Source organism: Varanus komodoensis, unplaced genomic scaffold (genome assembly GCF_004798865.1).
Source record: "Varanus komodoensis strain SLA01 unplaced genomic scaffold, ASM479886v1 scaffold35, whole genome shotgun sequence".
In the NCBI taxonomy this organism is placed as follows: domain Eukaryota; kingdom Metazoa; phylum Chordata; class Lepidosauria; order Squamata; family Varanidae; genus Varanus; species Varanus komodoensis.
This window is the reverse complement of record NW_025335856.1, coordinates 2,009,604-2,030,173: the sequence shown is the minus strand read 5'-3', so window position 1 is coordinate 2,030,173 and position 20,570 is coordinate 2,009,604. Positions and strand designations below refer to the sequence as shown.

Below are 20,570 nucleotides of genomic sequence, written 5' to 3'. Positions count from 1 at the left end.
CCATCCTTCCCTTTCAAACATCTCAGGACAGTTTAGATAACTGCCTAACAATTTCTTCAGCCTTGCCATTAAGACAGACATCTAGATTGTGGAATTGTCCAGGTCAATGATAGAGTGACCAGGCTTTACCGCACAAGAGTTGTTGGTATTGTCTGACATTTCAGACTGTATCTGATTTGAGTTACATACATATCAGAGAAGCAGAACCTGGGGCTTTTTGTATGTATACCAACTGCCATGCACGCTCCTCGAGAGTGGGCTGTGGCCTCTACTCACATAAGGCACGGACTCCAGGAAGTAGCATCTTCATGTGGGAGTGACACACAGCAACTGCTCTGAGAGCCAATCAAAGTTTTGTCAGAACAGTGTTTGCAAACATAGTTTATTAGCCAAATATCATACAAGTGAACACTTCTCAATATAGTCTCCCAGCAAAATTACACTTTTTCACCACTGATCTTACAAATTTATATCCCACCCTTCTAATTAAAACAAGCTACAGCAGTAAATTGCAATTAAAACCAACGTTTCCATTCCAAATAGCCTTCCTTGTAAACATCACTTTTTGGTCTATCAACCGTGTCACGTAACTTTTCAGGGTTTCATCATTAGATGCCATAGAGATGAGCTTTTAATCTTACAGATAGTTAGAAAGCAGAGAACTATAATGGATGTAGCGAGCTTTTAAATCTTGGAGTGGTGGCTGTTTCAGTTGTCATTGCCCTTCTGCATTTGTTGCACTGCTGTGGAGTCGAAGACCACCACAATGGAGCATTTCCGATATGAAATTTCCATGCGACTTCTCCAAAAGTTTGCTGCAAAGGTCTCCTAGAACTGTAGTTTCTACCACCAAGTTCGTAAGTACTACATCCCAACTATCCCCCACCCCTGGTGAATGCAAAATATCACCTTTACAGATGACTTCAGGATGTTGAATGTCTTTGGTGGAAGTGGACCAACACGCACTCCTTGAAAGCTGTCCTGTTGCTTGGATCATAGTGACAGACCCCACATTTGTCCATAGCAATGGCTTTGCTGGAGATGTTATCTGGATCTTTTGAAGCATGTTTTAGAAGTTCCGAACAGAAGACTCAAAATACACGTTAGCATTCATATGAGCATTCAGGGAACCCAGTGAACTGAGACCTTATTTGTGTGCAGCTGTGCATGGAAAATTGAAATGAGTGCTCCACGACCAATTCTCAGCCTGCACTACACACTCAATGGAAATTCAGTGACCCTCCACTTTGGCTTTCCCAAGCCTGGCTCATCTTCAAAGTTCCTGTTGCCATGCCCACCGACTGGGTGAAATGGTAGTGCAGATTCACATAAACACATTCAACAAGAGGTATTAGTGAAATCCTATGGTATTTACACCTTGTTTTTTCAAGGACAAACCCCAAAAAATAAAAATACAACTTCTCAGTTTTATTTCATATACGTGTCTGGAATGGAAAAGCACAGCTAAAAGCTATTTTAATGTACATCTGCAGAAATATTTCTAAAAGATGTGCCAATACACTAGTAAAATGTGTTACTACTGCCACAGGAGAAAACTCATCTGAACAAAACTTTTTGAGGAATTCTCATATATAGCTGTTGGGCCGCATCTAACTTAGGCGCATACCTGCACTAGGTTCTCTCTCAGACAGAGTAGCGTAATTTCGTGGCTTGCAAGGCACAATAAGAGGCCCACTAGCCTTAGTCCGCTTGTCAATGGAAATAGTACTAAGCAACATTCATTACATTTAAAATGATTTTCTTCCACCCCAGAGGCTGTCACAGTGACCAGACCCACCAGTGGGCATCAGACACGTTTCTGCAGGAAGTCCCCTTCCACATGTCTCATGCAAATGACTGGGAGGCTCTGCCAAAGCTTGTGTGACACACAGCTTCCCTTCATTCTACTTGAGGCTCAGGAAGGAAAACTTCCTGCTGGATTGTAAACTTAGTGTTTGGGCACATACCTAGTGATCAAGCAATACTCCATTCTTATGTCCATTAACAGTACTGAAGAAGCTCCTTTACAAGACTCACTAGGGCAAGATGTTAAACTGTTCAGCTAAGAAGCCTTTCCTTGAGCAAACCAAGGAAGTTTATACTTCCAGTCTTTTATTCAGCAAGGGGGCAAGGGATCTGTGGTGTATAATTTTTAGGAATACCAGCCAAAAGATCGAACTATCGCAGAACAATACCAATAAGTAGAGACAGCATTTTGTTTAGTTGTTTGCAAAGAAATTACACGTTTGCTAGCTGTGTCTTATCTAGTATGCAAGTGAAGTGCTCCATCACGTATAAGAAAAAAACAGCAATACAGCAAAATCCAAAAGTCGAAGAGGCCAGGCCAAAGGGCTGAAGTCCAGCACTTTGAGGCAAAGAAGCACACGGGTTTTATCTGAGTGCTTGCTCTCCTCTGAAGCCCATTCAACATCTTGCACTAAGAGTCATGTGGAAAATCAAGGTTTACGAGTGCCATGGTGCTATATCCAAACGACATAGATGGAACCAGAAAGGTAGTCTGATACGTGAATTCAGAGTCACAACACACTCACTCACATAAAGGGAAGGAGTGAACTTGGGCCCATGTTTAAGTCCAGGGATCAGAGTAACTCTGTACTTGTCCAAATTTACAAGATTTCTTTTTTTAAAACACTCCAACTAAACTGAAGTAATTTAAAAACAAACATTGGGTTGTTCCTTCCAAGGCAAGAGGTGCCTAGAACTTTGGCTGATATAAAGAAACGCGACCACTAAGGCACCCGGAGGCAATCTGACAGTGCGTTGGAGAAAACTTGGTGGTCAGGACCACATCGGTGTGAGAGTAGAGTGAGCGAATCTCTTGCAGAGGGGCAGCTTCTTTGGGCAAGCAGTCCACCAGTTCACTGCACTTGGTGTCAAATCCCAACAAGCGAATCCCATAGCCATGTGGGGAGGCAATCATTCGGCCATCTGGACTGAAACAGAGTTCTTTGATATAGCCTCGGCCAACGTTGGCTTCCTCGATGCAATGAGTCAATCGGAGGGAGCAGCGAGGGGAAACCGACGGAACTGGGGCACCTTCTTGGAATTCATAGACACAAGTCCACTACAGCAAGGGGGGAAAAGTTACAATTAGAGCACACTGGTAGCTACTACTTCATCCCACGCGTGTGGGTCCTAGAATGGGGCTAGTTATAATTGCTGGATTACAGCAGGAATTTATTTAGTCCAGCATTCCGTAAGTGGCTATCCAGTGGCTTGTGGAACACTTACCAATAGGACACAAAGCCAATGACCTGCTGCTCTTCCCCTATAGCTAGAGTTCAGAAGAATACAGTGGCTCCGTTTTGCTATCATGGTCATTCAAAGACCTATCCTACACAATCTGAAGCCCACTTTTAAAGCCATCTAACCTAGTTACCACTGGCACATCTTGTGGTAATTTATTTCATTCATTAAACATGGGGTGAGGATTCTTTTTGTTTGTCCTGAATCCTTCTATGAATTGAAACAAAGTATGAAGATTGCTTTAAAGATAAAGGAGACAATGTAGCAGACACTAAACAAGTCACAGGCTTCTCCTTGTCATAAAATGTCCAAATGCTGCATCCATGACATGCATCCATGCACTGATCTTAAGCATGGCAAATGTTGCAGCGGAAAATTAGAGCTGGACACACAGTTGACAAGTTATGGTGGCTAGCGCAAATCCCACATTTCTAGGAATTTCTCAGCAAAACAGCAGTTCACTCCTGTTTCAGTAAGACATTTTAATAGCACAAGAGAACTCCAGTATATTTCAATCTGCTCAACATACATGTGCACCATTGCCAGCACCCATTTTACCTCCTGGTCATCAGTGTTACTTGAGCATCGAAGAAGAGTAGCCCAGCCTTTGGGATGGAGCTGCAGCGATGTAATGCAGTTTCCCCGATCCCTCTCTCCAGGAACCTCTGGGGTTAAAACCTCGAGACTATTGCGTGGAGATCCACCTAGGGAACGGAAAATATAAGTAACAGTCACCATTGTCTCTCACTTCCCAATGGAATGCATGAGCGAGTATAAAGTTGCTATGCTCATTTGCATTTGTAAATCAATTAAGAACGTAAGAAAAGTTATGCTGGATCAGACCAAAAGTCCAACTAGTCCAGTACTCTGCACACACAGTGGCAATTGCTCACTCTAACAGTTATCAAAAGGCAGCATGCACATATGAACTAGTCTCAGTGAAGAGTCATAATTTAATCTGAAGGCAGAAAGGGGCTTTTAGTTTCTGGGGTACCCCTGCTCATATAATCCATGTGTTTCAACTCTTGGTTTAACGCACCTTCTCGTTGGGTGGCTCGTACCGTATGTTTCTCAGACACTGGGTTTGATTCTCCCTGGTGACAAGGTGACCCAGCACTCCTAGGACTGGATGAGGTGGCAGACACCAGATCTGGAAAGAGGAGTGGAGTGCAAAGTAAAACCAAATATACCAAAACCACTTTGTTTGATCACTCTAATCCGTTAGCTTTACACTTGCAACTGTTCTCTGTGGAAATATGCTCATGTCAGAATTCAAAGACTTTAGTGGGGCTGGTGACTTTATTTAGGCACTTCTCTGGTGTCTGATAATAACCAAGTTGCTTATTTGTAAGGTTATTATACATCAACACAGTTATCTCTCCTAGCCCTGTACAGGCCCCATGAAATATGGGATATACATTTTTTAAACAATATAAACATTTTAAAGGAAATAATTCAAAAACTCTGTTCAAAGAAGTCCAAGTACTTTAAGAAGAGAGCAATAGTGGTGAAGCTTTATTACACCACTACCCACAATCCACTGCAATGGGTAGCCATGGGCATCAGGTCCAGAGATCTGATTCAGTTCATATATGAGATGATAGAAAGTCACAGCAGGAACTTTACATGATTGTGAGCATCCCAGGAATCCTCTGCAACATGAAAAAGCTCTTCAGGTTGGCTAATTCATTCAGTTAGGACAGCACCAAGCCCCAACCCTAGGTATCTTTTGCTAGACAAACAATACATATGGCAGAGATGTATTTCACAAAACACATGGACTCACCTGAATTGGATGTAGTTCTCCTGGCTCTTAAAATAGGATAGCTGACAACCTCTAAAGATTTGGTTAAGTCAAGGTCATGCAATATCAAGAGATACCCAGAAGATGTTGAGATCAACATTTTGGAACAGTCTGGGGTCAACCTCATGCGCATGAGAAAACGGGTGTGAAAGAACTTCTTGTGAGGGCAGCCATCTTCTGTGCACCTGGAGAAAGAGAGACATTTCAAATCACATCCACTGCCATCCTCTCTTTTAAAGAATTCCAGTCTCTTCCTTTTATTCTCCTCAATAAACAAGGAGATCCAGGATTTCTGGTTACCTAAGTCTCAGAATGGTTTTCAAGAGAACCTAGTTCCTTCAGTGCTATGAGATATACCAACATGAAATAGCTGCAACTGAGGAAACACATAATTTCCACAGGTTCTACTTAAGCTCTTTATTGTTTACAAATACAGTAACGCGTATTTTTTAAAATACTAATTCTTACCCTACTCTTTAAAGGTTGCATTTATCTTAAAACTGTGTAACGTTGAGTAAGAGGAAAGGCTGGGCTACTTCACATTTTGGCAATGGTAATGGACTACCTTGGGCAGATGACTCAGATGCAGAAGTAGTTTTAGCCTGGAAACAGCACTTTCTCTGGCTCTCAAACCCAGCCAAGAGAATCTGCTCCACAGCTTCTAAGCAGCGTCTCCATCACAAAGTGCATGGGAAAAGGGAAGAGACTCACTCTGGTCAAAGCTAGCCTACATGACTGTAAGTTCCAAGTAAAGAACAGTTGCAGACTGGCTCAACTTGCAAGACAAGGCCACTTGAGTAGCTAAGGTGGAGAGAAGTTTGCATCTCCATCCCTGGCTACACGAAATGCTTTGATGTAAATATCAGAAATGATCAAGCCGCAGAATGGCCTTTTCTACAATCCTCCCTCCAATCTCTACAAGGAAATCTGGACTATACTAAACTTGTACGTTGGGACAGTTTCAATATTGTACATTAATGACAATTCAATCACCACCTCCAGCCACCAGATTTGTTAAGTGTACAGAGTTCTAACTGCCATGCAGCTATCAGCATTTTGGTTCCTTTTCATACTCTGGAAGTTTAAAGGTTTGCTTCAGGTAGTCATGCTCAGAAGTAACTTGTGCACATTTCAGCATAGTTACTTGATTTTAATTGGGACATTTGGCTTATTGATAATGGTGGAGTCAAATGTTGACCTCCTCCGCCTCTTCTTCCTCTTCCTCCACACATCTATAGAGCACATCTGTCTTCTGCTGATGAACCAGGCCTGTGCAAACCCAAGTGACATAGTTACATGTCTTTATGCAATTAACAAGTCTGGAGATAAGACACAGATGAATAGGAATCTCTCCTTTCCAAAAAGTCTAGTCAAGAAAAGCATCAATGCCAAATTTGCTCACCTGTTAGTATCCCAAATGATAACATTTCCATCAAATCCAGATGTCACTAACAATCTTGTATTAGTATCATATTCAATATTCTTCACCCAGCTTGTATGGCCATGTAAAGTGCACACTTTTGAATCTAGCTTCCTCAGATCCCAAAGTGCTATGGTGGTATCGTCAGAGCAAGTTGCAAACATTCTGTTATCAAGAAACCTATAAATAAGATGGAAAGTGGGATAGGTTGTTTAATATTCTGAAATATATTCCAAATCTCCCTAACATTGGGTGCCAAAGAGCAGTACTGTGATGATACTGACAAATATGTACAGAGAGCTCCTAGGCAAGTATTTTCAAAACATCTTAAGAAGCATCCTATGTCCCTAGATAGCATCTGTGGGGCCATAGGATATTTCAGATTAATAGATCTGAGGCTCAAGGCATCACTCTGACCTCAGAAGGAGGAATTCAGAATCCATTGCTCCTCTTGCTGGTACAGAAAAAACTACAGCAATTATATCTCCGAGATCCGAAACACAATTTCAGAGAAGGGGGAAAGGGGCCATTTTGGAAAGCAGACTGAAAAGGCCAGGATATGAGCTATTCCTTCCCTCCCAGTCTGAAATGCTTTTTCTAGACTGGCAAAAAAGCTTGCCTGTTGAAAATACAGGGCACAAGGATGAGGTGCTGGATGGCTTCCACTGCTCATCCCACCCTGCATGGGATGAGCATAACTTCAGCGTTTGGGGCTTATGATGGCTTAAACACGACTGCACCCTGAACCGTGAAACAAAGTAGAGATGAACATTCAAAAGCTACTGGTTTAAGAAGTCTGAAGAAGTTTACAAGGTTATCAAAACTCATTCCTCTATTTAGTTTCAGAATTGCTTCAACACACACTGGCTATCAAGCTCCAAAAACTTCAACATTTTCAGTATAATTGCACATTGTGGAAGATGCTTAACTTCTCTCTGTCAAAGTCTGCTACTCCTCTGAGAAACTCTTCTGTGCAATAAACTTCTGTTTAGATATGGGCAAAAGGGTTTAAAGGAAGAATGTCTCTTCTAAAAAATAGAAAGATTACAACAGAGTCCACAGCACAGTAGGAACACAGAAAGCTCTCTCAGACGGAGTCTACTGAGTCTACTTACTCTGACTGGCAGTGGCTCCACGATTTCAAAAAGGAGTTTCCCCCTGCTCTCTCTGAAGATGGCAAATTCTGAACCTAGAACCTTTTGGCACACATAGCATTTGCTTTGCCACTGAACTACAGATCACTGTAGCTCTATCTAGGACAGTGAGTTAGATCTAGACTAACCAAACTGCACTTAGTCTGCTCTGAAATCAGCAGGACTAATTCATGACTAAATTTCACAACAAATTTATTGGAATACAAGTTTAGCCCACAAGCCTGGATCCAACCAAATGTTTAAATGGCAACTACATCAAGCAACGTGGATGGTGCTTTTGGAAACTGCTGGCTAAGTCATAAGCTTCAGTCATGTTAAAATTAGCTTTCCTTGCTTAGTGTCTGTGCATGAGATTTGGTTTTAGGGAAATAACTAACTAGCTGAGATGTGGAATCAAGGAACTATCAACCTATTAGATGACAAATCAGGAAAAATCTTATGAATAGCTTTTGCACCAGGGACAAGATGAATGGTGAAAGGATATACCTGACCTATAGTTTCTCCTGAAGTAGAGAGATTCCAATAATAGCCTCTAACCTCAAACTTAACTACAGCTATTCATGAAAAAGACTTGATCATTCAGTGTAAAAACAATAATAAATGATTCCCAAAGACTTTAAAATCAAAACCTGTACAATCATCTTAATGACAAAGAGATACATTGCTGGGACTTCAGATTAGTCATTCAATTTTACAGATGTTATCCACTGGAATTTTTTGAATTTGAGATTCAGTCTTCTTGATGAACACAATCCTGTTGCTCCGTAAGACAGAGGCTCATAAGCCTCTGAACTCGGGGACTTATGCATACCCAGTGCAAGGCACAAGTCACAGTGTAACTCCTCAGTTCCAGCCTCTTCTGTGACACTCCACCCTCCCCCCACCCCCAGGCCCAGTTGTGACAGCAGCAACCGTTGCAGCACACTGAGCGACAACCAGTGCAGCTCTTTCTGCAGTAGGTACATGGGGACACAATAGTGTCTCAGACTCTGAAAAATGCCATTGTCTCCCGGATGATGTTGGGAGGTTACCAGATTGCATCCTTAACACATGGAATCTAGTAAAGAAGGATTCTTTTGTTACTTCTTCTGAATCCACTCAAAGGACCTCCCTTGACACAAACTGCTGTTTTACTGGTAATTGCCAGTGTGGTGTAGTGGTAAGAGCATGGGACTGGGACTCAGACGATCTGGGTTCTAGTCCCCGCTCGGCCATGGAGCCAACTGGGTGACTTTGGGCCAGTCACAGACTCTCAGCCCAACCTACCTCACAGGGTTGTTGTTGTGGGGATAAGATGGAGGAGGAGATGTAAGCTGCCTTGAACCCTTTGAAGGAAAAAGGCAGGATATAAATCGCATAAATAAATAAATGTGATTGTTCTGGCCAAGATCAAATTTTAACAATATCATTTTCTACTTACTGTATATTTTAAATCACTATCAATTGTTTGCTATTTAGCTTTATTATTTGTAGCCATTACATTTTCTACCAATTGCTAATTTTCAAAAATTCTATATTTTGGTCAAATAAATGATTCCAATTTTGCACTTTTGTTGCTTTTTGATTAGATTCTTATTCATTGATCAAAACTATAATCTGCCTTGGCTTAATCCAAAGTGTTGTTTTTACCATTTAAAAACTAAACAGCTTGGAGCAAAACTACCTGAAGGAATGTCTTCTCCCTTATTTACCAAGTCACATATTAAGAACTCCAAGGTTCTACCCTACTACATGAGAGCCAGTGAGGTGTAGTAGGTGAGAGTGCAGGACTGGGACTCAGGCAATCTGAATTCCAATCCCTTTCCAGTCATGGAGCCAACTGGGTCACTTTGGGCCAGTCACAGACTCTCAGCTCAACATGTCTCACAGGGTTGTTGTTGTGGGGATAAGTTGGTAAGCTGCTTTGAGTTCTTTGTAAGAAAAAGGCAGGATATGAATCTAATAAATAAATCCCATTGTTAACATCTTTTTAAAAAATTACTAAAGCATTTGAGGGTGCATTCCTATGGCTTCCTAACTATGTCGAAAGAGCCACAGGACTAATTGAAGATGCAGCTCCAAGGTCCCGTGATTCTACAACTGGAACTCTGAATGCAAAGCTCCCAGTCCCCCTCAGTCAGTGCAGAAAGAACTATGCTCGCTGCCTCTCTGAGGAGGGAAATTAGCCACAGAGAGGGCTAACGGGGCGTGTCAGGTGGAGGGGTGGTGACGAAACTGGGACCAATGGCTTACACGTTATCTACTATCTAAAAAGTAGCCCAGGCTCCTTCCCTCTCTCCGAGGCTTCACTTGGACTGCCAAAAATGGCTGAATGAAATGCAGCCAAGTGCAAGGTGGCACAGAGCGTTCTGCTGCACTTGGCACCCCACACTGGATGTGCTCAGGGGTTTAAGTCCTGCAACAAAAGTCCAGGCAGGACTGTGCTGGATGCCAAACACCCTACTGTGAGCACAGCGTCAGCCTACACAATATAGCTGTATCCTATGCTAGTGTGAACAAGGGTACTGACATGGCAATATTACTACCGGTCTACTTGGGAGTGCCTAGTCATTCATTCATTGCATTTATATACCACCCCAATAGCCCAGAGGGCTCTCTGGGTGGTTTACAAACATTAAAACCCCACCAATCCTAAAATAAATAAATTGGCTACACCACGACTGAGTATAAAATAACATACTTGAAATGAAATAAATAAAGCATTAAAATTAACTTTAAAATATTGGTTAAATAAAAAGGTCTTGAAAAGCGTATAATGACGGCGCCAGGCAGACCTCTCTAGTCATTACTTGCAAGGTTGTATTCCATGGCGAGGGTGCTGAACTGCAGGCCTGTGGACCAAGTCTGGTTCAACTAAGGGCCAAATCTAGCCCTCTGAGGCTCCCCAGACAGCCATCCATTACTTCTCATTTAATCAACACTCTTCTATTATCATTTTATTCTACTAGAGAAGGATCCCAAAAAATTGAAAAAGCTCATTCCGGAGGTTTTGCCCAATTCTGCACAAACTGACTTCCTGTCACACAACAAGATTTTTTTTCCTCTCCTTTGCACCATCCCAACCCCTTCAGAGATTTAAGATATGTGAAGGGAGATGAAGGAGAAATCTGTTCTATCAGTGGGGTTTGTTCTGCTCAATAACATACACAGATATAATCTTGAATGCACTGGAATGATCAAGACTGTGCACTTTAAGACCTTGGTTCAAGTCTCGCCTTAGCTCAGACAAGCTACTTTGTCACAGCTGCCCATCCACCTCATCTACTATATAGTGATAATAGTACTGGCCTAACTTGAAACTTTCTTTAAATTACAGTGCTCAATAACAGGATTATGGAGATAAAAGCAAAATGCTTTGCACACTCAGGAAGCACTATGATGTTGAAGTATTAAATGTTGCATCTGAAAAACATGTACATATATATGCTAGAGAAACAGGAAAACATTTTACTTGTCTCCCTAAGTTATCTGAGGTGTAGAATGCAAGTTCTCTGTGCACAACCTTTCTGTTCTTAATTCAGACTTTCAACAGCCTACTTTCTTTTGTCTATGGTTGAATCTAGCTATTAATTCCCTCAGAGCAATACCGGTTCAATCTGATAATCTCTAGATTCTAAGACAAAGCCCACAGTACTTATGTGGCTTAAAGAGTATGACTGGAGAGTCATTATCACCAAGAATCTCTGCAGAAAGTGATACATGACATTAGAAGAAGCTCATTAGCAGTCATATACACATTCCCGGCTTCATGAAGAACGATCTCCAGAGGAGTATTTGTTCATTGCTGCAAGCAAAACAAAGAGCCTTATGGCCCTTTAAAGACTCCGGGCGTACAAAGATGCATAGCATTAGGGTATCTCTTGCACTTATTTACATCAAGATTATTTTAGGCTTAACTGTAATTAAGGGCATACTTTAAAGGCCAATGACACAAATGCTTAGCTGGTAATATATCTGTTAAATCTTTGAGATACCAAGTGACTCCAGGCTGGTTCCAGAGCGTCCTTTCTATGAATGAAAGTGGAAGGGACTGAGATCCAGCAGAAGCTTCAGCTGGAATGAGTGGGGGAGGCAATTTTTCTCTCTCCTTCTTCCCCTTTCAGTCCCAGCACCACTTCCTTCTCTGTTCCAGAGGATCAACCTGCTGGAATAACTTTTCAGGGAGCTGCAAAAAAGAAGAGGAGGAATCAGCCACAATCAGCTTCACCTCCATCTTCTCCAAGCAGGAGTATTGTGTGAGCCAAGTTCTTCTCACAGGAACTCTAAATCCAATCTTGTCCCGGTTTTGTTCACAGAAAGGTTCTTTCCAAACAGCCAAGATAATTGTTAGAAATTTGAAGGCAGGCTTTTTTTAATGAATGAGATTATGTTGCAGTCAGGATAAAAGGCATGCCATGCAATGATGTCCAGGTATTATAAGAGTATAGTACTTGTGATAACAGTGTGAATATCATCCAAGCTGTGTAAAAATGCAATTTAAACAATATAGAGGTGGCATTTCACACAAGTAAAGATCAGCTATATATTTACAAATGGAGAAGCCTCCAATTCTCAAGAGGCTGTACTCAGAAAGAAACTTTTACATCTATGTGGTAGAGTAGAGATATTTCAATTGACAAGAAGCATAACAGGACATATGGAAAACAGCAGAACTGGGACTAGTGTCCCTCTTTGCAGGAGAATGCAAGCATAAGGATTTACTAACATTCTTTTGGACTGTAGCACAATCACATCAGTCCAGAAATCTACAAGTGGACCATCAGCTGAAAGCTGGGAAAAGAGACTTTTGGACATTGCCTTTCTTGAAAAAGTGGTCAAAGAGTGATAATGCAATTTATAATCACACATAACTACCTGGAAAAGCTTAGATCTTAATATTTCCTAACTAAATCTAGACCAGAGAAGCCTCAAGTGGAAATTTTGCCCAACCATTTTTTCCTATGGTTTTATATGAGGGTCAATGCTGATGGGTAATTTCAAACTTTGTGTCAGTTCTGTTTCCATGTTGTTTTGTTTGCTGATGAAATCACACATCATAAAAGTATATGTGAAAAGGCCAGCTCTTTAGGTTCCATCACAAGCCAGCATGATACCAAGAAACCAAATTCAAGGATGGGTTAAGCAAAGTTGATGGGCTAGTTAAAGAGGAGCTGCCGCTGGTTTTTCGTTTTGGTCTTGATAAGTTCTGTAACATAGTAATTTGGATTCTGGCTTGGATTCAGGCAAAGAAAGTTAATACTTATCAATGACATGTATGTATGCATTAGTATTGGACTGGGGACTTAGGATATTTGGGCTCTAGTCCCCATTCTGCCATGGAGCTCACCAGGTCACTCACTCACTCTCATCCTAATCTACCTCACAAGGTTGTTGTGAGGAAGAAATGGAGAAGAGGAGAATCTTGTAGGCCACCTTGGGTTCCTTGCAGAAAGAAAAAGGTAGGGTATACATGCAATGTAATAGTAATAGGTTGAATATGCATGTCACTAGAGCTTCAACCTTATCTATCATGGATTTTAGAGCTGCACAATATAGATACTGGCATTCTAGATACATGTAACTTATTTTCATTTCCCAGCAGACTAACCTGATGTTATTTACACAGTCCTCATGAGCAGTAGAGAGAGTTTTTATGTGCTTTGAAGAGATGGGATCAAAAAGTAGGACTTCTGTCTGTTCACATGCAACTGTAAGCACTGACCTGAATCAGAAAGGAAAGAAAAGCAGGGTATTACACATCAAGAAAATCAATGCTCCAAAGACAGAAAAAGACATTTCCTTATTGAAAGTCACACTTATTCACTGAGCTGAAACATGAAGAATACTTTCAAAGAATAAGCTGCTTCACAGAATGTTCTGTAAAATTTCTGTTTACTGAATTTTCCTTAAAAAAAAAAAAGGTCAAATTAATTTTCTCATTTGCTTCACTGTAATGGGATAGCAACTGTTTTAGAGTAGTTTCTTGATATTCCAGCAGAAACAGCTCCACATTCACTACTATCAAAGGAACATTAAATAGGAAAGTACTTTCTTTTCCCCTCAAGGGGAATAGCAGTGAGAATAGGAGCTCTCTAGACAAGGGAAGACGTATGTATAAGCAAGGGGTGGACAGACTTCAGGCTTCTGCAATCGACTGTGTGTTTTACTAGAATCCCAAGATGCATCAGCCAGAGGTTGGTGCTAAAGACTTACAGTTAGATTTAAAGATTTCTAAGTCCAGAAATTTGTTCTGAGTACCAAAACTGAAAGCGTTCACAGTGTTTCCACACAATCCACTCCAAGTTTTTTCATTTCAGTAATATGATTTATTGAGCAGGGGAGTCATGTTTTGTTACTGCTCTGATAAATAACTGGGAATCAAAAATCCCTGCTGGTCTAATGCAAATCACCTAGAGATATCTCAGAAGATCCCAAGCTACTTTCTGCTTCAGGAGATTGCTCTATCAGTCAGCTGCGGCACTGTACAAAATCTGCATAAAGAAACTTAACACATTTCGTCCAAATGACACCCTGGCATTTATTTGGACAGTAGTTTATTTTCCATAAATACTTCCAACTTTACTTTTAGAGAAATCAGTAGATATTCACTTTCCCACTTTATTTAAGAAATTTTATTATATGGTCCCAGGCTGATAAAACTGAATATTCTCAGATCACACAATTCTTCCACTCTATATAACAATCATATACCATATATCTGGGACCCCAATCAATTAATCAAATATTAATAACAGAACACATTTTATGTGCATACTTTTAAGGAGCAGGGGGTTGGCTGGACTAACAGAAACCTTCTCTCCTGCTGATGAGAAGTAATAGTTTCATTCTGTTTTATAGCTTGAGTACTGTGTCCTATTACAGGTACTTTATTTTAAGGAGGACACTGAAAAAAAAGGGCGTGTTCAGAGGAGAGTGACCAGAGGGGTCTCCATGACAAAAAGAAATCCAATCCTATAAGGAACAGTTGAAAGAACTGAATATATTAAGCTTAAAGAAATGAAAATTAAGGGGGTGTGAGCATGATCATTCACTTTAAATGGCTGAAGGGTTGTCATGCAGAAGATGAAACAGATTGGGGCAGGACTGGAAATAATGATTGGCAATTGCAAGGACAGTGATATTTGGCTAACTTTAGGGCAGGGGTGGCAGCTTGTTGCCTTCATATGTATTTGCTTATAACTCCTATCAGCCATAGTTTGCTGAGCCAGTACTCAGAGATCATGTAAGTTATAGGTTAAAACAACTAGAAGGCGATAAGTTGCCCACTTCCACTTTAGGAGAAACTTTCTCATCATAACCTGTGGAACAGATTGCTTGAGAGAGGATGGGCTCTCCTTTGCTACAGGTATTTATGCAGAGGATGTCAGAAATGCTGTTGCTTTAGGAGAGGCATAGAAGTCTGTGGGCAAAGTAACAGACTGGATGAGTACAAAAGACTGTTCAGGCAAGCTGGAGGTACTGCTGGTAAGTGGCTTATCCACTGGAGTATTCACCCTCTACTTGAAGGGTATGCACTCCCCCTAAAGCTGGAGTATGCAACTTCCTGAAGTCTGGAGGGCCATTTTGACTCTCAGGTCCCCAGAGTGGGCTGTACTCCATCTAGGAAAAAACCCTGTAATTGCCAATTTGTAGCCAAAGTTCAATACCAAACCACATGATGCTACAGAAGACCACAATGGTTGTATTTAGGTTTTTTTCCTAAGCTAGATATAATCCTTTGACACTCCATAATGGCCATAGAGTGTCCATATAGCCACATTTTGACTTGGAATTGACATATTTCTTCTGATGTTGAGGGAGCAATGGGGCACCTGCAACCCACATGGGGCCCATCCTTACTCTAAGAGATGAAGTTTGCATTTAGAGATGCTTTTAGATCCAGCATTGTCCTTAAAGGTTCAAGTAGCTTCTGACATTTGGAACACTTTTTATCAGCTTCAGCTAATATATCAGCTGTGACTGTACTTCTACTGGGATAGCCTGGCCATAGTTATCCATGCTCCAGTAACCTTCTGTTCAGACTACAGCAATGAATTGTTTATGGGGGTGCCTTGAAAAATTATCTGGAAACTGCAGTTGATTCAAGACAGAGTTATAAGATTAAGTTAGATGATATTGCACCAGTGCTCTATCAACAACAGTGGCTCGCAGTCCATTGTCCAATCTCAAGGGCTGGTTTTAACCTATAAAAATGTAAATTCCATCTGAAAAATCACCTTCTCCTGTGATTGCTGACTTAAACGCTGAGATCATCTTCAGAGGCTCTTTCCATGATCCCCTACCATGATCCTCCACCAGAATTTTTTTGGTGGTGGCAGCAGCCCAGCCATAGAGTAACTTTCCCAGAGAAGTTCGCTTGGTGCCTTCTTTATGATCATTTTAATTTGCCCATGCCTTTTAAATAATTTGTGGGCTCTCACTGATTTAGTGTGTTTTTGTAACTGGAATTGCTAATTGTTTAATGGAGTCTCTTTTAGAAAGTAAGTTTTTTTATGTTGTATTAAATTATTGTAATTTTTTATCTATCAGTCATCCAGAGATTATTTGCTGATGGCCAGTCATATAAATTTAATAAATAAAATCAATGTTTTTTATTTTATTGCACTATCTTAGTATATCCTCTATCTATCTATCTCTCCACTCCTTACAGAGAAGTGAATGTCTAAACTGGATGATCCCTTGGTTAATGCTTAGAAAAGAAAAGACTGCATTTTTTAAAAAACCAAAACCACAGGGCAACACTGAAATGCAATATGGGGAATATTTATTCATTTTTATACAGCTTAATAGTAGGCGCTCTCTGGGTATTTTACAACAGCAGATAGACCTAGTCTGTATCTGATCCTGCCTAATCCTGGAAGCTAATTAGAGTCAGGCTGGGTTAAATCTGGATGGGTGACTTGAGTCCTGCTCTGAGCAAGCAGTTGGATTTGATGGCCTGCTAGGTCCCTTCCAATGGTATGATTCTGAGATTCCTATGATTCTATGACTTCTGACTGGTGGTAATGTCTTCATGCACCTTTAACTTGTGATGCCAAGATAAAATCTCCAAATATTCATTTAAATTCTAAATTCCTTAAAAGTTATGAATATGCCTCAATAACAAGCTATACTATCAAACAGCAGTAAAAGCACTGGTACAGTAAAAGTCATGTTTGTTATATGTGCAAAAACAGATTCCACTTTATTTGCCAGCTGTAAGTTATACATGAGATCAGAACACATGCTTTCATATAGCCCAAAATTCAGAACTACCTGGGACAGAAATTCTTGCTGTGAAAAAACTATCCAAGAACTCCCACCAAGGAGTATCAGACAATTATCCATCTTGGTTTCAAGCAGTCGGGAAGCCTTTTCTATAAGTAGATTTTTAATAACCTTGAAAAACAGCTACCAACTTTTTATGTTAGCTTAATGTGCAGAACAATAAAATAAGATACTGAAGGCCAATTCAATTCAATTTCTATGAGAAAAAAGTCCTAAAAGTCCAGCCATTCTCCAGTCAGGAATGCTGGGCATTACAGAATATTTTCTGTCTAAACATGTATAGGATGATGCCCTTAATTAGAAAAATTCTGGAAAATACTGACATCCCAGACACCATGGAGAATTTGCTGACTATATGAGCAATGGCTGCCCAGATAAGGTGCAACAGTTGATCAAATACCATTGCAGAGTTGTGGTAATGGTGTATATTTAGCAATGGAATACAACTTCCTAGAATTAGGAGAAGAACATTGAGTAATCTACTTGAATGTTGAGTTCAGGTTTCAACTATATAAACACAAGGCAAAACAAAAAAACCACACACACACATACACACTTTCAACCAGAAGAGCAAAAAAAAAAAAAAAAAGTTAAGCTGAGGCCCTCAACCTTTTTCTACCCACAGGCCCATTTGGAAATTCAAGAAATTGAACTGACTTCATCACAAATGGCTTCCATACAGGTTGTGGATAGTGGGAGCAGGGGGGGCTCACTAGTAGAAAATAAGCTAAAGAGGTGGAGGCAGCAAATAGGGTAAAGGAAGAGAGGTGGAAGGAAAAAACACAACAAAGGAGTAGAGAGAGAAGAAAGAGCAAAAGCAGAGGCTGGGAAAAATGGGAAACAGGAAGGTAAAGGTATATAGAAAGGACGATGGTAGAGGTTAAGAGAAGAAACACTGAACTAAAGAGGTTGGGCAGAGAAGGAAGACTAGGGGCTGGTTTAACCTGTTTGCTGTATTGACACCACTCAAATCCTTATGACGTACACTTTAAACAATGTGGGCGTCATAGATACAGGCAGTATTTTGACTTAAAATAATGTTTCTGCAAAATTAGAGCACCTACATAGTTCTTATGTCTATTTGCTTTATTTTGGTTGCAGACACTGTGGAGGACAGTGTATATTTTATAGGACAACTTTCCCAGTAAGGTGCATTCCAGATGTTTTGGCTCACATCAACCTAGTCAGAATAGTTATGGTCAGGGAAGATGGGAATTGTAGTCAACTCTGGAGTTATCCAGGTCTGGGAATGCTGATGTAGTCAACATTGAACTAAAAGGAACAATGGTCCTGTAGGACATACCTGGCTGGCCAGCATTAAGCCTGGGCACATACTTATCAGTGTAACTGGAGCCTCCATGTGGTCAGGGATTTAGGGGAATCCCTCTCCAGAAGCTCCCAGCCCAAACTCCAGGTAGTCCAACCTCCCAGGTAAGCATGGAATGTACCAATGTACAATGAATATACTAATGTGCAATCACAGCAGGAATTTCAACCCAGTAAGCAGCTGTCATTGCTACCTGTTCATCTGGGATCTAAAAGGGGACACTGCTATGTGCTTGAGGTTGACTGCCACTTTACTGTGATCAAACATTATTCTCCAGAATAAAATATACCCTCTTACCCTTGTTGTGCTTAATTGGCCCGAATGTGTCAAGTCTGGACCTCTTGAGTCCAACAATTCTATGACTAGACAACACTGACTATATGCTGAACATTAAGCTGAAAAATACATAAAGATGCTTAAAAATTCTGCAAATATCAGAATTCTTTCATGGATGTCCAACATATAAGGTAGTTTTCACTACCAGTCTAAGTTAAGGTCCATTGATTGAATCTACCCTTGATAGGTCTAACATTGGATATAACCCATGTGGTGGACTAGCACAAACCTGCTGAAATCAAGGGACAAGTGCTACACACCCCTACTTGAAATAAGAATTTACCTTCATTCCAATCATTTGGTTTTAAAACCTAGCACAAGCTCATTTACAACTGCATTTCTGTTTCACACATATGCACAGCACATGTTACAGAAGCTTTAAGTGTGGTACAAAATATACTAGCCCTTATCTAGTTTCTGAGTATTGGGTTGCTACTTTCACGTTTGCTTACACTTCACAAGCCTTATGGGGTTGAGTAATGAATCCAACATTTTCTTATAGCGTTCATCACATAACGAACAACTGCCACAGGGGATATAAAGATGCAAGATACAAGGTAGTGTAGTATTTCCAGAGAAATCTGAGATTCAAGAATGAATGTTGGCAAGTAGGTTCAAGACATTATTTTATGTTTCAACTCTGAAAGCTTTCGACCTCTCCGCCCGTGATTAAAGGAAAACAGAATAAAGATGCACAATATGCTGCAATTCAATGACCAAACTTGGAACTGTCCAACATTGGGATTCACGAGTAACAACAGTACGTTCCAACGGGATGCGGAGCGAGAAGTAAGCACTCTGCTCACCCGATTCCGGCCCAACAACCCCGTCTCCTTCCCTCCACCTTACCCGCCAGGGGAGTATTCCAGGTTGAAGACGGCGCCGTGTGTACGGGTGATGGGGGACACCGAGTCCGCGGGCTGGATAGCACCGTAGAGTCCTGTCATAGCCCGGAACGTATCCCGCGCCGGTTCCACGCAGCGGCCTCCATGGCCCAGGCGCCGCCCGCGTATCCAACCGAACAGGCCCCCGTCGGGCACCGAGACTTGAGAGGAGCTGATGAAGGAGGCCTCCGGGGGTGACTTCGACGACAGCGTCCAGGAGAGTGACGGTGGGGGCGGCGACTGGTCCCCCTCGCCCAGAGGCGGCCGCTCTGGGGTAGGGACCCAACGCACCTTCGAGCTCATCCCGAGCCCGGCCCCGCTGCCACGGACAGCAATAGCAACATTCCTCTCACACACCCTTCGGCCGCCACCGCCAACTCCCCCTACTTCCGGTGCAGTGAGCACCACGAAAAGGTGCCGGCTAGAAACGGGCACCCAGAAGGAAAAGACCGCCAGGATTCTTTCCCGCCAGGTAAGCCGGCCGCACATCAGAACCCGCCTCTTCAAAAGTCACGCCCAGTTCCCCGCGCGTTCTGCCTTACGGGATGCAAAATCAATACACGTGTATACGTCTAGCGCTCGGACAACGCTCTTGCCTTGTTCTGCTGCTGTTCCTTCTCCCTTTCCTTTCGTGGTAAGCTGCGGCGCTTATTGTGTGGCAACTGAGACCTTGGTGATGGAGCGGAGAAATGCCGAACGGGCAACTACTGGACAGCGGCAGCAGCTGAAGGCAACACTGGCGGTGGGTCTTTCACAGACAATGGCAGTGCCGCTCAGATTGACTCTGATTAGTACCGCGCAGAAGTCGGCCATGGCAAGCCTGAATCTTTCTTTCCTTGCAAACCCTATGAAGCAAGCCAAGTATGTTCTTTCGGACGTAAGGGCCATTGCGGTAAAGTGTGCATCTCTGCTAGATGAGTTGCTAAGCAACAACGAGCATTTCACAGCACGAAGTGGATGCGACAAGGACACGCGGGGTGATACCATGAGTGTTCACACTGCACACGCCTAATCGGATCTTGTGCCCAAAACTGAGACCAAGCAAGGAACGTCTCCCAGGTTTCTCAGCACGAGGATCACTTGGAAAAGCTAAGCCCATGCCCAACGCGTC

At 41.7% G+C, this 20,570-nt stretch overlaps 1 protein-coding gene across 1 annotated transcript; it reads right to left on the bottom strand.

The window, feature by feature from the left end:
* Positions 1–364: 364 nt before the first annotated feature.
* DCAF10 (DDB1 and CUL4 associated factor 10) lies at positions 365–19,828 on the bottom strand. Its single transcript, XM_044439561.1, has 7 exons — positions 19,425–19,828; positions 13,233–13,346; positions 6,474–6,671; positions 5,054–5,256; positions 4,307–4,417; positions 3,826–3,971; positions 365–3,085 (listed from the first exon to the last, which is right to left on the bottom strand). The coding sequence occupies exons 1-7, from the start codon at positions 19,760–19,762 to the stop codon at positions 2,717–2,719; spliced, it is 1,479 nt and encodes a 492-aa protein (XP_044295496.1). The 5' UTR covers positions 19,763–19,828; the 3' UTR covers positions 365–2,716.
* Positions 19,829–20,570: the final 742 nt, after the last annotated feature.